The sequence below is a fragment of the Plectropomus leopardus genome, chromosome 12, assembly GCF_008729295.1.
Source record: "Plectropomus leopardus isolate mb chromosome 12, YSFRI_Pleo_2.0, whole genome shotgun sequence".
Lineage (NCBI taxonomy): Eukaryota > Metazoa > Chordata > Actinopteri > Perciformes > Serranidae > Plectropomus > Plectropomus leopardus.
In genome coordinates this window covers 13,989,261-14,007,546 of record NC_056474.1, presented here as the reverse complement: position 1 = coordinate 14,007,546, position 18,286 = coordinate 13,989,261, and the positions used below count along the sequence as shown (strand labels likewise).

Sequence of the window (18,286 nt, the reverse complement as noted above, 5' to 3'; positions counted from 1 at the left end):
CAGGCGTTTCGTCGGCTGGCCTCGCCCTGGAAAGGTAACGCTACAGTAATCGTCTGCGGAGAAATGATCGCTGCACACACGAAGTGAGCGCGACCGTAAGTTTTTTGTCGTCGTGGTCGCTATGTTCATATTCATAGCTGTTAGCCACATTTGTAGCATTTCGGGGTTTCCTAATGGCAGTCTGTGAAACATCACGGGTGAATTGGACTTCATCTGGTTGAAGCATCTCGGGTATGCACAAACACGTGGCATGCTCCCCACCTGGTCACGAGCCTGTCTCTTTCTTTAATCGATAGCCGATGATCAACTTTGATCAAACTTGTTCTGCAGACAGATCAGATGCCATGCTCTTCACTGCTTACATCACGTGATGCAACAGCAGAAACTCCTGGCCAATGAACGAGCTGGGATTTCAGAGGCACGCACGAGCAGAGGTTAATCGCACGCGCTTGCCCAGGCGCGCTGAGGCTGTTTATGCGGAAGTGTTTTAAAGGGAAAATTCACTCAAAATTGACATTACAGCCATCATCTACTAATCCTCATACAGTAAAATCTGACAAGTCGATCTTACTTTAAAAAGTAAACCAACCGGAAACCGATTGCCTTTAAAAAGTGAATATAACTATTAACCCTTTGGACCGTAAACACATTACCTTGATTTCTTCCAAAAACACGTGAAGAAGGCAGTGTGCAACAGAAGAAGACATGAACAAAAAATAAGCAAGAAATTAGTAAAAAGTTACGAGAAAATTAAATGTTGAATGCAATGCTTTTCCGCGTGACACTCTGGCAGTGTTTTGTGGACTATAAAACTTCACCCCAACTTTACATCTGCACAAAAATAAGTAGATAATGACTGAATTAGTGTTTTTGCTCAATGCTGAGCAACATATATAAATCAAATTCTTTTTACTCCCATTATACTGGGGTTGGGATAGAAACAACTGATTTGCATACTGTGTTTATTACCTGGTTATTGTCTTCATAAAGCATTATTTAAAATCCCCTCAGAGTTTACTAAAGCGTCATCTGGATGGTCACATTAGGAAAAGCATAAGCGTAATTGTAATACTATTAATAATGGCTGAATTCCGTTAAGAAACTTCAAATTCAAGCAGTTTATTGTGCAGAATTAGAATAATCCACCATAACTGACAGAAGTATTGTACAGGGTTCCCACAGTCATGGAAATCATATTTTCCAGGCCTGAAAAGGTAATGGAAATAGTAAAAACATAATGTTACATCTCACAAATTTATTTTCTGTAGTATGTCGACTTATCATAGCTCTCACATTGTGTGTTGATTTGTGACGTCTTCTTTGCTATCATGAACTTTTTTTTTTTTTTTTCTCCAATTATGTTTGAATAAATTTTGAATCATATGTTTCAAAATGCCAAAAAAAAGGAGAAAAAATCAAATGGTTCCTTGAAAAGGAAATTTTGCCAATGAAAATATGTGGGAATTAGATGAACTTACTGAACACAACACAAGGAAGCAGAAACTTAACATCAACCCACTATAATAAAATTTTATCTAGATTGATCGTTACTGAACAGGATTATAAAGTATCCTAGTGAAGTCTGAAAAAGTCCCCACCCTCAGTGTGCATGTTTAGTTTATCATGTTCAGTAGTTAAAATATATCATTAAAACCATCCAGTTCTATCTGACACTCTGAACTGTATTTCTCTTTTGATTTCTATTGTGAGCTCAACTCAATATTTTCAGATTTTTGAAGTGTCTTCATCTACTCTATTCTTTCTTGTTTGTCATGTTTTTTTTTATACCACTGTTCTGGCTGCTGCCTCTCTTTTTCTTCCTTTCTTTTTTCTGGGTTAAAATCAGAGTTACTGTCAGGATTATTTGCCCTTCCTCTTGATCTGCTTGTGCTCGATGATTTTTTCTCACTATCCTCCTCTTCCTCCTCTGCTGAGTCGAATGACATTTCGCTTTCGGTCGGCTCGTCCTCACTTTCTTCATCACCGCCACGTCTTCTCTTTAACTTCTGCGCCTTTGATTTGGCAGTCTTTGTGTTTGAATGCTGGCCTTGCATTTCCCCTGCCAGAACCACATTAACTGCTGTGTTTCTCTTGGGCCTTCCTAAGGGTCTACCTGTGCTCCTGTAACGTTTTTTGTAAATAGTTTTACTTTTTCCTTTTGTCTCCGTTCGCACATTTTCTTCTTTATCATGTTTTTCCACAGTGTGAAGCCCAGAGTCTGCATCTCTCTGGCTCCCATTATCCTCAGCATCAGCAGCGCTGCTCACAGTTTTGTGTCTTTTACCCTTCTTCTGTCCACGTCTAGAATTGGATGAGTGATAACGCTCGACGTGACTCTTCAAGCTCACGTTGTGAGTGAAGCTTTTGTCACAGTGCTGACACTTAAAAGGTCTCTCTCCTGTGTGCAGACGCATGTGTGATTTCAGGTGGCTCGCCTGGTTGAAGCCGCGATCGCACACTGAACACTTATGCTGCCTCACCCCTGTGTGCACAAGCAAGTGCCTCTTAATAGAAATTTTACGTGTGAATTCCATCCCACAGATGTGGCATGTAAACAGTCGGGGGCCGCCGTGATCCTTCCGGTGGATTCTGCGCTGTTTATTTGTGGCAAACATCTCTGAACAGTCGGGGCATTTATAGGGTTTTTCCTCATTTACGTGGATCTGCTCGTGTGTGATTTTGTCCGCCTTTGTTTTGAATGTAGTGTGGCAATATTTGCATTTAAATTCATAGTTTTCGTCGTGGATTCTGCTGTGCGCGGTCATCGCGATCTCATTAACACATCTTTTTCCACAAATATTGCAAGAATAGGGTTTAATTTTGTACTCACATGTGTGAGTTTTCTGGTGATGAAAAAACCTTCCACACTCTGCGCAGAGCTGACTGTATCTGACGGGAATATCTTCCCCTTCATCACCGCTTTCCTCTTCAGATTCATCCAAAAGCTCGCAAGCCAGTGAAATCTCCTCCTCTGGATTCCAGTCCCCGTCTGAAGCCGTGTCACCCTCATCACCTGATTCCTCTGATTCATCCATGGAATCACTCCTCTCATCAATTACAGCGTCAATCTCAGACATGCCTGCGACAGTGCTGCAGTTGTCATCTGTTGACCCTGTCTGTGAAAGATAAAATGACAAGAATGGCTATGAGTAAAAAAAAAATATATATAATATAATAAAAAAATATATATATATATATATATATATATATATATATTTCTCATGCTTATGTTGTGCTACATTGTCAATAAAGGCAGAAAAAATAAACATCAACAGCACAGCATCATGAGGCAGCATTTATCTGACAGTCTGACAGGTGCATCTGTCATTAGGAAACTGTATGTGTCAGTGGAAAACGAGCAGCGTCCCAGTCCAGAGATTGGCTCATGCCACTGAACCAGCTGTGGGATACTATCTGCCACTTTTAAATTGAAAACCCCCATTATCAAAATAGTTGCCAATTATTTTTTTGGGTCTATAGTGATCTGCCTTACAGCTCTACTTATATATTTTACAAAGGTCTTCACAAAACTGTAAAGAAATTTTAAAAAATAAATAAAAATAGTAGGACGGTGTTGACTGTGTATTATTTTATTTTAAAAAAGTTGATAGTAGGTTACTATCTAAACTAGTAAAGGACAGTTTATGCTGTGTGTCATACTGGATGATGGGTGCACACCAAGGTGTTATTGCACATGGGGATGGCATTACTTACTTAGATGGGAAGGCAACAAATTAATTTGATTCAAAACATTCCTTTTTCGCAAAAGTTTCTGACCTTTAACGGACTTCTTGCTGGTTGCTCTTCTTGCTTTTATGCTCCTATTTATGACTTTTAATCAGATTTTATTTTTAATTCTTTTTTATCTGTTATTTTGTTTTTTTTAAATCATTTTATCATGTAGAACTTTGAGATTAGTTTCAAATGTATAGTGCATTACAAATAAAATATATTATCATTATTATTCTTATTATTAAGTTTGAATACTTGAGTAAAGACTTTGTGCTGATATATATTAGGCCTGTTTGTCACTTTGGGATAATACGGTCAAGACAGTGTGGAGTGACAGCATTGTGTCTGTTAAAATCACTGCTTACCTTGTGTATGTGTTTTGTTTTTTGTAGTTTTTTCCCCCTCTTCCACTTGTTTTCGTTGCACTGTTACTGTTTCTGTTTATATTTGTTAAAAAGTAATAAAAAGTAAATCACCAAAAAAAAACCTTTCTTGAGTGCAAAATTCTAGTAAGAAGGAGACTATACTCTTAAGATAACACTCTGTGTATGTTGTAGTTTGTCAGTCTCACCTGTTGGGTCTTTGGAGTCAGGTCGACTTCTACTGCTTCTCTCAGGTGTTCATCTTCAGCTGCTGGGTTGCTGGCATTGACTTGGCTCTTCCACTGGTTTCTGTACGTGCACTTGATGCACTGCTGGTTCAAGATGAGTAGCAGCCCATAGGTGACCTTCTCCGTCTTTACTTTCGAGCCACATAACGGGCACTTGTGGCTGAACAACTGGAGGAGGCGTTTTTCATTCACAACATACTTCTTTTTCTTCCGCAGGAGTGCAGCTCTGAAAAATCGGTTAAAGAACACATTTTTCAGATACATCTTTAAAAAGCTAACCTGGTGTAATCACAGGAGAACTGCTGAAGGGAGATGAACTTACTTTTTCCTGATCACGGAAATGTTGCCGACTTTTTGCAGCATCTGAAGAAAATCAGACATGAAATCCTCTGAAGCCTCACATGGCGCAGGGCTTTTTTGGGCAGCTGCGAATTAAATTTAACACTGAATATTCACATAAAAAGAACACATTTGAATGAATATTTAAATGTGGCATAATAAAATGACATGTATAACCTGCTGCAGTTTGTTGTGATTCTTTAGAAGAGGAAGATGGATTCTCACATATTTCAGGTAGATCACACTGAAGAGCAATTTCCACGGGTTCTTCAGGCTCCTACACACAGTAACGAAAAGGAAAAAAGCTCATAGTTGTTGCATTGTCGACTTTCTCTGAATTGTACCAAAATTTACATACACCAAAATGCATGTGTGGGTGATTTTTTAATTACCTTACAGTGCTACATGATTATGATGATCTTAGAAGAAAAATTTAAGTTTACTGTCCATATTAATGATAATGTCTCAATATGCATATATATGTTATTGTCTCCACACAAAAGACATGGAAAGTGTCCATTATACAGAATCAGGTGTTCTATAGGACCAGGCTGATGAAGGCACAATGGTCACCTGTCAGTGCAAACAGTTCAACTGGAGCAATAAAAATAAGCAGATATGATCCACTTTCATATACTGTACTCTACAGGCTGCATGTAGCACGACTCCTCTGACTCCTAGTATGCGTTTTTATGGAATATATTAGTTATTTCTATAGAGAGATGTGGAAGTATGTACAGCAGTGATACTCAACTTCCAACTTTTGGGCCAAATCTGGCCCGCCAAAGTGGTGCCAGGTCTCTTAATTGAATGAAACTGATTCACACTGGGATTTTTTTTTTTTTAATTTGAGTGTAAATTAAGGTCAATGGGCATTAAAGGGTCAGGGTAGTATCCCCCAGACTCTCTGACAAGTACTAAAATCACTACAGTAAATAATTAGATTTGTATTGTGGCTCTGACTTTATGTTTAACTGATAATAGGCGTTGACAGATTATTAACCTGGCAGATTATTGAGGCCAATAATCTGAATTGGCATTTTATTTTAATGATTACCGCTAAAATGCATCAATTAAAAAGTGAAAAGAAAGTGTCAGCATGGTCAGAACTTTACTTTGTAAAACCTCAAGGAGGTACTTTTAATTATTTAAATTTTCATGTGACTATAAAAAAAAAGTTGCTGGGATCTTGCTGCATATTTTGAACGCATTTACTTAAAGTTTTCTGTTGCTGGTTATATTCAAAATTCTAAATACTGACAATTATTTTCATGTTTTGCTGTAAATGCATATTAGTTCCAAATTTCGGTTATCAGTCTCATTAACGACTAATAATCGTTATCGACCATGAAAAACCAATATTGGTCGATGAGCCACTTCAATAAAAATAATATGTAAAAGCAAAGGCAAACTTTGAACAGATGTGTGTATAAAAACAAACTAACTCGAAAATATGAAAATATGACAACAGCAGTAGTCTGTAGTATTTGGTTAATACATTGTTTAAATACTTCAAATCCTAAATTCAAAAGCAGAGTCACCACATGTTATTCCGGCCTCACCTGTTTCAGCTCAGCTTCTTCTGGTTCCGACTTGATCCACAAGGATGGGACAGCGCTGGACTCCAGCTCGACCGTCCCGGTCTCAGTCAGTCTTATTATACAGTCCTCTGTGAAATGATCCCCACAGATGGTGATATCCGTCCAGGAGGACTCTTTCACTCCATGATCGTTGACTTTCAGAATAAACTGGACCCACTCCAGCCTCCTCTCTGGATCCTCCGGTATCTTGAATCGTGGCACACAGCGATGCCACGAATTACAGCCCTCCACGGAGCACATGCCGGCTTCAGGAGCTGCCCCTAAAGTTTTAAAAATAGTCGGATAGTTTCATGTTTACTACAAATGAACTGGACGATAGACTTTCTGGGTCCACTGGTTCCCGATGCTAACAACAGTGATAAGCTAACGGTGAACTCATGGCTGTGTGGTGGGCGGGGCTCTGTGGCTGGGAGCGCTTGGTGTGCTTAAAGGCGTATCCCGCATATATATACATATACATACATACACACACACACACACACACACAGATGTGGACAAATTTGTTGGTACCCTTCCATGAAAACAGAAGAACCAACAATTTTCTCTGAAATAACTTCACACTGACAAAAAGTAATTGGCATCCATTATTGTTAATTCCATATTTAAAGAAAAGTGACATTTAAAGAAAAGTGACATTTTGTTAACTGAGACAATTACTCTTAACTGAGACAAGACTTGTAAGGTGACATAAAGACTGGCACCATCAGCAGAGCAAATTAACCCTTTGAAACCTGAGCAAATTGGCTTGATTTCTTTCAAAACATGGAAAGAAGGCGATGAGCAGTGCCCTTAAACGTATGGAGAAAAATGTACATAAATGGCCACATATTAGCCCTTTTACAAAGACACTCATTTTTCTTCCACATTCACCAAGCATAATACTGAAATGTAAAATTATTGATTAATAATCTTTGACTCCTCACCTGGTGCGTCTGTCCTCTTATCTCCATCTTCTGCAGTTTTGTCCTTCTGTTGGACCTGCTGAGACAGTGATTGCTGATCCTTATTCTGTGGATCGATTACGGCAGGTTTGGGAAGACTCTTGGCATGCCTCGTGAAAATATCATACATCTCAATTAATGATTTATATCCAGACATAATGTTGAAAATTTTAATTTGTAATAGCATCCTACCTAATTTCAGATGGCTCTGTCACAGAGTCACCAGGCTGGTTTGTAAAGTCGTGCGGCTCTACCGCCTCCTCCTCTCCTTCATGACGGGGTCTCTTTGCTGGTCTACTCCCTGAAGGTGCAAGGGGCAAACCCTTTGCTGATGTGGAAGACAGTTCAAGCCCTGTGTCTTGCTGGGTAGACAGGCATGACACAATAACCTGTGTCCCTGATTAGAAACAAAGAAAGTAGTTTTAGTTTCTGATACTGTGATGCATGGACATTTCTTTGTGATTTTACCTCCTGCATTAAATAATATTCATTTATTGTCCATATTTCATACACACCTTTGCTTCTTACATGTGCTTTCAGTGTATTATAGGACAACTGTGTGGCTGCACATTTTGTTGAAGGATGCCAGAACACCTGTGTCCCAACAGATGCCATGTGAGGGCAGCACTGCGTTTCACGGCACACTGTAAGCACAGGGTCCACTTGGCATGCCCTGTTTATGTACTTTGAATGCACATGTGTTGACGTGCTCTAATTGGAAAAACACAATGATAACAATAATTAGTCACAAACATAACAGAGTGTTTGCTTTAAAAAAAACTTTGGTCCACATGAAAATGTTTTTTAGTGGCAAAAGAAAGAGCTAAACCACATATATTTTATTTTTTTGCATCATTACTTGCAGCACATTTTAGCAGGATGTTTCAAAAAAAAAAAAGAAAAAGCTAATATTGTTTTAAATCAGTTAATTCCTACCTGAAATATCAATGACAACAATGGAATATTACAAGTAATTACTTTTTACCTTTCCCTTCTCACTGTGCTCTATTGTTTTCTATTTCCAAGTTAGCACAGAATTAACACATATTTAACACTTGATAGCTTGTAATATGCACACAGTCATGCAACAAGTTTGGGGGACGATCACATAACCTCGGCAGCTGAGAAAATGTTGATAAAACATGGTTGAAAAATAGCATGTTACATGTAGCATGCCTGTATTACAATGTGCAGGTTTATCTTCATTTAGGAAAATCTTTTGATTAACAAGCTATAATTTGATGTTTTTTATGCACTCTGGCACCTTATTTACATTCAAAGTACACATCTTAATCTTAGAAAAGTTCAAATGTATACTTCGGAAAGTGTCAAAACTGGGGGTACCATTATCATTACACATGTAAAGAGTTGTATTTATGTTAACAGTGTTGGAATGTAATTAAGTAATTTACTCAGATACTGTACCTGAGTACAGTTTTATAGTTCATTTACATTTTATGCTCGTTTGTGGGCTACTTCTACAAATACTGAACTTTTTACTGCACTACATTTATGTGACGGCTGTAGTTATGTTACTGATTCAGATTACGAATACAAAATATAAATCAACTTGTAAATTATAATGTTTAATTATTGCAATAGGCCCATCTTTAAAACAAGCTTTACTTTTGCCTGCTGCTCCATTAAAGTGTTAAACCCAAAAATGCATAAATAATTATAACATATATGCTATAGTATCTGAAACAGGCCATTCTGCATAATGAATACTTTTACTTCTGGTAGGCTACTTAAAGTACACTTTAATTGTAACACTTTTGTACCTTTACTTTAATAATATTTTGAATGAAGGGTTTTATTATTGATTGATTTTGATTGATTGAAATGTTTGTTTTGAATATGCAGTGAACAAAGAAATTAAAAAAAAGGTTTAAAACAGAGTATTTCTGCACTGTTGCTATTTTTACTTCAGTAAAAGATCTGAGTGCTTCTTCCACAGCTGTATGTTAGTATACTGTAATATTAAAATGGTTTTCTTTTACCCATATAGCCTATTTTCAGACACAGTTGATGCATTGTAGAGTTCCAGTTGGTGGACTCTTTGGTCTTTGGAGTTTCTTTTTAGAAACAGAAATGGAAAAAACAAACAAACAAACAAAAAATAGTTACTTTATATTCATTTCAAAATCCAAAAATGAAAAATGAAGTCAGTTTGTCCTGATGTTTTGCAGTTCTGGAGAGAAAGTTGTATCTGCAGGCTTGCAGGCAGCACTTTCAGGACTACAGATCTAGGACCCTCGTTTTATCTGTACATGCATACTGCTCGACTTCAGGTATCGGCTTTGTATTCACTCGACACATGTTGAAGATGACCTATGAACAGACCGTAAGTACTGAATATGAATTAAGTTAAATTTGTTTAAATGAGACACAAAAAATAGGTACAATAGTTTAAAGTACTTCAATGAAGACATAGCCTTATTTTGCCAAGACCATATATATTAATTATTGATTTAGTAACAATAATGTTAATTAGGTTAATTCTTTCCAGCAGCCTACGAAAATTTCCAAAGATAAAAGTATGTCATGACCGGTACCGTCATAGTTAGTTTAACATTAACATTACTCAATGCCGTACGGTTAGATGTTCATTTTGGTTTTGGTGTGTTTGGTCATTTCAATTCAGAGTGTATCCTTATAAAGTACTATTTTGGTGGTACTTGCTAAATAATATTTTGGTGGAATAAACCTTTAAAGTATCCTGTATTTTTGCATTCATCCAATCACTGGGTGGCGCTGTTGCGAAAAACGAGGGTCGTGAAACTTTTTTTCATTTTTTTTACAAACTTTATTTGAAGAATTAAGCACATTACAATATCTAGTAGGAAAATCTGTATTGCATTCTTAAACTGTATATTCTGATTCAACAAAAACTGCAAGGCTAGTAATAAAACAAAACTACATAAAAAGAAAAGGGGTACATACATAAATACAATTAAAACATAATATTAGTAAAATAAAAATATATCTGTAAGTCAAGGCATTTTTACAATGTGTCACTGTAGCAGTCCTCAGATATATTCCATACACAATTAAACACGTAAAAGTGTTTCATAAGTCATTTACAATTTGTAAACACATCCCAAATTCACACAATATTCCTAATCAGAGTTCCAGAAATTGTGACATACTATGACAAATTATTTACACCGACTGGTGACTATCAGCCAACATGAGGGTCCTAAATCTGCGCTGCTGTATCCATGAACTTTTTTTCCCACAAACTTTATTTGAACAATTAAAAACATTACAATATCTCGTAGGGAAAATCGACATTGCATTTTTTTTGCTGCATCCATGAACTGCTGCCTGCAGGCTGTAATGATACATCCCTGCACTGGACGGGGAAACGGGAGTCCTGTAAACCCGCTCTGATTGGTCAGGTCTTGCTCTTGTTGCGTTCACTGACGATGCGAAATTACAACACTACCGTTTTCTTTAGTGACAATAACTACTCAAAGGGTAAATTACTCGGGACTAAATATGCCTGTTTTGGTTGGGCACGAGGCACATTTTGATGGGCATTGCTGCCTCGTGCCAATGCCTTAATCCGGCCTCGACACAGAAAACTTTGGCAACGTGTGTTATGCACAATGCATAACCTAGAAAAACATTGATATAATGTTACTTACAGCTATGGGGTCCTGCAGAAGGCCTTGTATCGATGGAAAGGCGCCTTCCTTTAGTGTCAGCCTAACCGCAAACCCAGTGTCATACCTGGCCTTGTTGAGGAAACAGTCGTCCGTAAAGTGGCGTGAACAAATGAACACCGTGGCGTATTTTTGTGGTTTTCCGGCAAACACAAAGTCGATCCACTTCTTCCGGACGCTTGGCTCTGTGGGGAAGCTAAACAAGGTGGCATTTCCTGTGCAGCGGTAAAAACACTTTCTTGGAGCCATAACTGCCTGCAGAAACTTCCTCGCTTTCAGCTATGAGGCGTTCAAGGAGGCCGGTGAGGAGCGGTGGGCGGGATAAGAGATAAGACCGAGCATGGAGCAGGATGGCCATAAAGAGATGACAAGTGTCGTGCAAACTGCGTCGCTGAGTTTACATCATGATTTTATTATAGGTTTAATACATCCATGGGTTAAATGTTTGGGCTTTAAAAAAAAAAAAAAAAAAAAAAAAAGAATTTGGAAATAATAATTTAATTGTCTTGGCAAAGTGTTTCATTCACAAATGTCGTTTTCTCAAGACCTCTAGCGATATTTGTTGCTTTTCTAAATGAGATAATAGTATATAAAAGCCCAGCATCTGTAAAATATTTATGTGCTCTAATTCCTGATTGACCTCGTGTGTTTTGTTTTTCATGTGACATTTTATTTATTAATTTATTTAATTTTATTATGTATTTCTGCCGTTTATGTTTCCTCATGAATTCGGTACTTATTTTATAATTTAAGGTTGTAGACATTTTACTTGTCTGCTTGCTTCTGACACTCAGTTAAGCTTATGTGATCTATGATCCTGCTCGAGATGTGTCTTTTTGATTGTTTGATGTCATTGTTCAGTAAATTAAAAAAAAAAACAAAAAAAACAGTCGTAGCGTTTAAATACCATAGACTGAATATAAAGATATATCTCTATATACTGTCAAAACTATTATACATTGCTGGTATTGTTTGTTTTGCACAATTTCACTTTTGTTTTAACGGGTTTGCATATTATCTTAGGTTTGCTTGTTGAATGTTTTTGCTCATGCATCACTGATAATGAGGGTCTCCCTCAACCAGTTTCTTGAATCTTAAATTAAGGTTTGATTTGATTTAGTGGGTTTATTTCTCAATGATTTCAGCAACATAAATCTTTCATTTTTCACTCCCTTTACATTGGTTTGAAGCCAGACATTTTTACATATTTACTGCATTCTATTTGCCTATCTATTGTCTATGGTAAAGGATTATTCAAAATCCTGTCACAATTTTTATAAGTTTCCTTTGGATGTCAAACATACATTTGGGGCAACAGCCTTCACAAAAGATATTTTGACATGTCATTGTCGGAAAAGCACAGATTTAAATACAATGTAATTACTCATGGCTGAATTCCATTTAGTTACATCACTTTCAAGCAGTTTGCTGTGTGAGGAAATTAGAGTTTGGTGATATGGAAAAATCAAATATGGAAAAATCAAATATCAAAATATTTTTACCAAATATATCAGTAAAGATACTGCGAAGATATTGTATGATTAAGTTTGGTAGTTTCACAAAATATTTATGAGATTTTTGATAATCATCAATAATGTGGATATAGTGGGATTAGAATTACCCACTATAATTAACATAAGTACTGTATCAGAGTAATGTAAAGTCCTACAGTGAAGACCCTTTCTGTCCAAAGTAAACGCTGCATTGGCCTCATATACAGTATTTCACAGCACAAAGTCATTGAACATTCACAACTCAAGAAAACTGGTGCTTGACATCAACACAGTTTAATCTGATTGTATCCAGTTTGATTCCATGGCATTCACAACAGGATTCAACAGTATTTTGAAATCAAAGTGACATGATGTCTTAACAGTGAAAAGCAATGGAGTTTGTCCTTAGCTCAAGTGTTCACATTTAGCTCTCATGTTAAATTGTTTAAATATATCATTTTTTTAAAAAACATCCAGTTCTGTATGACTATCTAAATTATGTATCTCTAAATAAAAGCTCATCTCAATATTTTTTTAACTGTCTTTTACGATTTGATTCTTTCTTGGTCGTCCTCTGCCTTTTCTTTCTCCTGAGTCAAAATCAGAGTCACGATTCGTTGCCCTTTTTTTGATCAACTTGTGCTCAATGTCACAGTCTCACTATTTTCCTCGGTTGGCTCGTCCTCACTTTCTTCGCCACTGCTATGCGTGTTCATTATCTTCCGTACCTTTACTTTGGCAGTCTTTGTGTTTGAACACCGGCCCTGCATTTCCCCTGCCAGAACCAAGTTGTCTGCTTTTTTCTTAGGTCTACCTATGGGCCTACCTGTGCTTCTACTTTTATTTAGAGGTTTTTTAATTCTCTCCTGCACTTCCACTGCTTTATCACGTTCTTCAACATTGTGAAGCCCAGAGTCTGCACCTCTCTGGCACCCATTATCCTCAGCATCAGCAGCGCTGCTTACAGTTTTGTTTCTTTTACCCTTCTTCTGTTCACGTCCAGAATTGGGTGTGTGGTAACGTTGGACGTGACTCTTCAAGCTCACGTTGTGATTGAAGCATTTGTCACAGTGCTGACACTTAAAGGGTCTCTCCCCTGTGTGCAGACGCATGTGTGATTTCAGGTGGCTCGCCTGGTTGAAGCCACGATCGCACACTGAACACTTAAACGGCTTCTCTCCTGTGTGCACAGCTAAGTGTCTCTGAAGATAAGGCGGCGAGCGAAATTCAACCCCACAGATGTGACATTTCGATTGTCGGGGCCCTCTGTGATCCTCCAGGTGGATACTGCGCTCCTTATTTGTGGCGAACGTCTCTGAACAGTCGGGACATTTGTAGGGTTTTCCTTCAGTCACGTGAATCTCCTGGTGGGTGAATTTGCCGGCCTTTGTTTTGAAAGTGGCGTGGCAAAACTTGCATTTGAATTCATAGTTTTCATTGTGGATTCTGCTGTGAAAATTCAGCGCGACCTCACTAACACATCTTTTTCCACAAATGTTGCAAGAATAGGGTTTAATTTTGTGCTCACACGTGTGAGGTTTATGTTTATTAACAAACTTTCCACACTCTGTGCAGAGCTGACTGTATCTGACGGGAAGTGAAGGATAATCATCATATTCTTCCCTTTTCTCTTCATCTTCCTCTTCATCTTCGCTTTCCTGGTTAGATTCCTCATGACGCTTGTTAGCCAGTGAATGCTTCTCCGCTGGATTCCAGTCCTCGTCTGAATCCATGTCACCTTCATCACTTGATTCCTCCGTTTCATCAGCGGAATCACTCCTCTCATCAATTACAGCGTCAATCTCAAACATGCCTGTGACAGTGCTGCGAATGTCATCTGTTGACCCTGTCTGTGAAAGATAAAAATGACAAGAATGGCTATGAGTATAATGTAACATTTTTAAAGTCTGCACACAATGAATATCACTGCCAGACAAAAAAAAGAGATGATTAATCAATCAATTAAGCACTTTGTCTATGAAATCTTAATAAAAATGTATAAAATGCCAATTACAGCAGCCCACAGTCCAAGGTAACATTTTGTTTTATTTGACCAAAAGTCCAAAACCTAAATATTTTAATTATACTATCATTTTATCAACATTTGGTTGCTTTAAAAAAAGTTTTTTGTCAATCTACTAATTGATAAATCGCCAGATCCTCTCAGCTCTACCTGTTTATGGTGAAATAACCAGCACAAAAATGAATTGCACAAAATTATGATAACATAATACATTTTTTATAAAAATTAGGATCATTAATCATTTATCATTAATATGGACCCTATTTTACCATATTTTTGTGTGTAAGTGACTAATAGGAACATAAATTTCTGAAATTGTTCCGCCATTAAGCACGACTGCTGCAGCTGGCAGCTTTAGGGGAAATTAAGTACCGTCAATTTACAGAGAGTGAAAGTGTTTGTTTTTATCACCAACAGGCTCAGGTTATTATTGTAAGTATATGACAATAAATATAGAAAGGATCCATACAAAGGGTTGACTTTATGTCAATCTTTTTTGTGTAACCAGGAACAGCCTCGAGATTGCTGCCACCAAACTCCACTTATATATAAACAGCAATTTTATCATCGTAAAGACAATCGCTGGTTTGGTTGAACTGACAGTTAGATGTGAAAATATGCTGGTTCCATACACGCTAAAACAAAAGTTACTGTTCACTTTGGGGTGTGGTGGGGTTAGTGATCATTATTTGGGGCTGTTTCTGATTTAACAAAAGGGATTTTACCCTTTAACAAAGAGGTCTATCTCTCACTTATAATAACAATCTGAATCTGTCAGTGGCAAAAACATTTTATGTAGATGTATCAAATAGACACAAATTAGGCATTAAAATGTGGGAATGTAGGGTCCAGGTTGTAAAATACAGGAGTTACCCTTTAACTTAACATAGCAGTGTGTCTGGGTATCTTGTGGTATATCTGACTACAAGTCATACCTGTTGGGTCTCTGGAGTTAGGTCAACTTCTACGACTTCTGTCAGGTGTTCGTCTTCAGCAGTTGGAACTCTACCGTTAACTTGGCTTTTCCAGTGCTTTCTGTATTTGCACTTGATGCACTGTTGATTCAAGATAATGAGCACTCCGAAGGTGACCTTCTCCGTCTTTACTTTAGAGCCACATAATGGACACTTGTGGCTGAACAACTCCAGGAGACGTTTTTCATTCACAACATACTTCCCTTTTATCTGCAGAAGTGCAGCTCTGAAAAACAAGATAAACAAAAACAAAGTAAAATACAGCTTTTAAAGGTGTAATCAAAGTCCAACTGTTAGGAAAGGTGAACTTACTTTTTCATGATCATGTCAATGTTCACAATGTTTTGTGGCGTCCGACCATCAGACATGAAAACATCTGAAGCTTCACTTGGTGCAGGGCTTCCTTGGGCAGCTGCAAATTAAATTCAATGCTTATTATGCACTTAAAAGGAAAACATTTGAGTTAAATCCAACTCTATTTGTAATAACACAAACATGACACATTTCTTACCTGTTGAAGTTACTCCTGATTCATCAGAATAGGAGGATGGACTATCACATGCTTCATGTATATCACACTGAGAAGCAACTTCTTTGGTCTCTATAGGCTCCTATGCAAAGTAACAAACGTAAAGCTTTTATTTGTAGCATAGACTCTATAAATTGTACCAACATGCACAAAAAATACACCAATATTTCTGTTTTATTGATTTCTATTTCTTTCTATTACCTTAAAGTGCTACATGATTTATTTTTATGATTAATTCATTTTATAGTATATTTATATTCTGTATGAAATTAAATAAAAGTTTACAGTCCATATCAACCATGAATGACTCAATATTCCTGTAAATGTTATTATTAGGAATGAAAGATATCTATTTTTACTCAAGCTTTGGGTTGATGTTTTGTAGATTTTGTCAGTAAGAAAAAATATATCTTTCACTTTGATATTGGCAGAAATCAGCATGTTGGGCAATTGAAATATTTCATTTTAAAGCCATTATAGGCCAATACCGATGACGTGCTGATATTATCCTGCATCCCTTGTTATTGTCTCTACAACAAAGACACTGGACACTGCACAGTGCAGAAATGTGAATCTTTTTATATACTGTACTCAACATGTTGCAAAGAGCACACCCTAATATGACTCCTAATCTGTGTTTCTGATGGGATGAATCAATTTTTTGTGTTGTGTTGTCTTTGATCCTAGAAGAGGGAATAACATCAAAACTCTAATAAAATCAGCTTGTGATGTTGATTGAATTAACACGAGAATTTAACCAGGGATGCATGATAATATTGCTACATCACTGACATGGGAAGATATTGGTTTGTAAATGAAATATCGGAAATCGGCCCACAAGCTGATATCTGCCAATAACAAAACCGATTTTTTTTTTTAATTGACAAAGTGATCATGTAAAATCATCAACTCTAAGTGAAGTATTTCTCTTATTTTGCACAATGAATGACTGTTACATGAACTGTAAAGCATTGTCTTTTTCTCCATCTGCTGGTGGGCCATCACGATAAGAGTATGCAAAATATGACATTAATTCCACTTCAGATGACTTGATGATCATTAAAATTAGGTGGGGAAAACGTCAATATATTGATATAGGTATTGGTTATCTGCCAAATAGATTATTTTGATATCGGCAATAATCCAATATGCATCCCTAAATTTAACCCTGATGTACTACTGTCATTAATAAATTAATAATCATCTAAACAAAGGAAATATACATGTACTGTAGCTCTGTCACACTTTTTAATGATTAATTTAACTTATGTGTTAATTAAATAAGCAATTACTAGTCAGTTAGAGCACCGTTATTAAGTAAGGCATTGGATAGTGTATCCACTCCGCCCGCTCAGCGGGACGTGTGTATCAAAACAAACAAACCCGGAAGAAAATATGGTTTCAGCAGTCGGTTGTAGCATTTAGATAATATACTGTGTAAGTAGGGATGTGTAACTTGTGTATTTCTGTGTACTTAAAGTCATAAATTAAAGCAGAGTCACCACATATTAATCTGGCCTCACCTGATCAGGTTCGTCTGGTTCTGACTTGATAGACAGAGATGGGACAGCACTGGACTTCAGCTGGATCGTCCCAGTCTCAGTCTGGTTTATGAAACAGTCCTCTGTGAAATGATTTCTACATATGGTGATATCAGTCCAGGACGACTCTTTCAGTCGTTGATCGTTTACTTCTAAAATGAACTGAACCCACTCCAGCCTCCTCTCTGGATCCTCCGGTAACTTGAACCGCTGTGTCCTGCGACGCCACGAATTACATCCGAGGACGGAGCACATGCTGGTTTCAAACTTTGTCCCTAAAGTTTGTAAAATAAAAAAAAACTGCCGCGCAGTTTGATTTTTACGGCGTAGACTCTCAGCACAACGTCCAAAACAATCAAAAGCTAACACAGCTCGCCATCTCTGCTACGCGGTGACTTGACCCGCCCTTCTCTGCCTCTGATTGGTTAGCAATCGCTGCCTTCGTTGGGCATCAGGAGTGTGATTGGTTAAAGTTGGGGTAAGAATATTGGACTGAGCCAATCAGAGGCAGAGTACGGCGAGTCTACCTTTCGTCATTCTAAAAAACACAAACGGTATATAAAGAATCACGGCTGTATTATAGGGAAAAAAACTCTGATAGTTTTATTTGTGTGCTTGCATTTAGGAAAGATGGAATTTTAAAAAAACTTTTTGCTAACAGTTAAAAACAATTCATTCGGTGATTAATACAAAAATGTACAAATGGAAATAATGAAACAACCAAACGGACAAAAATAAAATAAAATAGACAGAAGTATTAGCACATACAGTGGTTTACCTAACAAGTTATATAATAAGGCCATTAACTTATGCAAGGATTTGCATGAGTGTTTTT

The 18,286-nt window shown here is 37.2% G+C and overlaps 2 protein-coding genes across 2 annotated transcripts; both read right to left on the bottom strand.

Moving 5' to 3' along the window:
* Positions 1-1,439: 1,439 nt before the first annotated feature.
* LOC121950890 lies at positions 1,440-11,185 on the bottom strand. Its single transcript, XM_042496979.1, is given in 10 exon segments — positions 1,440-1,828; positions 1,830-3,116; positions 4,304-4,568; positions 4,665-4,767; positions 4,859-4,958; positions 6,244-6,542; positions 7,206-7,333; positions 7,416-7,620; positions 7,739-7,934; positions 10,874-11,185. Coding segments are annotated over 10 exon segments (2,925 nt in total). The 5' UTR covers positions 11,141-11,185; the 3' UTR covers positions 1,440-1,753.
* Positions 11,186-12,662: 1,477 nt separating this feature from the next.
* On the bottom strand, positions 12,663-17,831 carry LOC121951700 (zinc finger protein 852-like). The gene is made up of 5 exons (XM_042498141.1): positions 17,434-17,831; positions 15,893-15,992; positions 15,694-15,793; positions 15,343-15,607; positions 12,663-14,234 (listed from the first exon to the last, which is right to left on the bottom strand). The coding sequence occupies exons 1-5, from the start codon at positions 17,704-17,706 to the stop codon at positions 13,017-13,019; spliced, it is 1,956 nt and encodes a 651-aa protein (XP_042354075.1). The 5' UTR covers positions 17,707-17,831; the 3' UTR covers positions 12,663-13,016.
* Between the last annotated feature and the right edge of the window lie 455 nt (positions 17,832-18,286).

Bases quoted from the DNA above. Each gene is read 5' to 3' on its own strand.
- LOC121951700 (XM_042498141.1), bottom strand. From the start codon at position 17,706: ATGTGCTCCGTCCTCGGATGTAATTCGTGGCGTCGCAGGACACAGCGG. The intron at 15,993-17,433 runs GTGAGGCCAGAT...TACTTTGCATAG, and splicing joins AACCAGACGAACCTGATCAG to GAGCCTATAGAGACCAAAGA. The intron at 15,608-15,693 runs GTAAGTTCACCT...CTTGTTTTTCAG, and splicing joins ATTGACATGATCATGAAAAA to AGCTGCACTTCTGCAGATAA.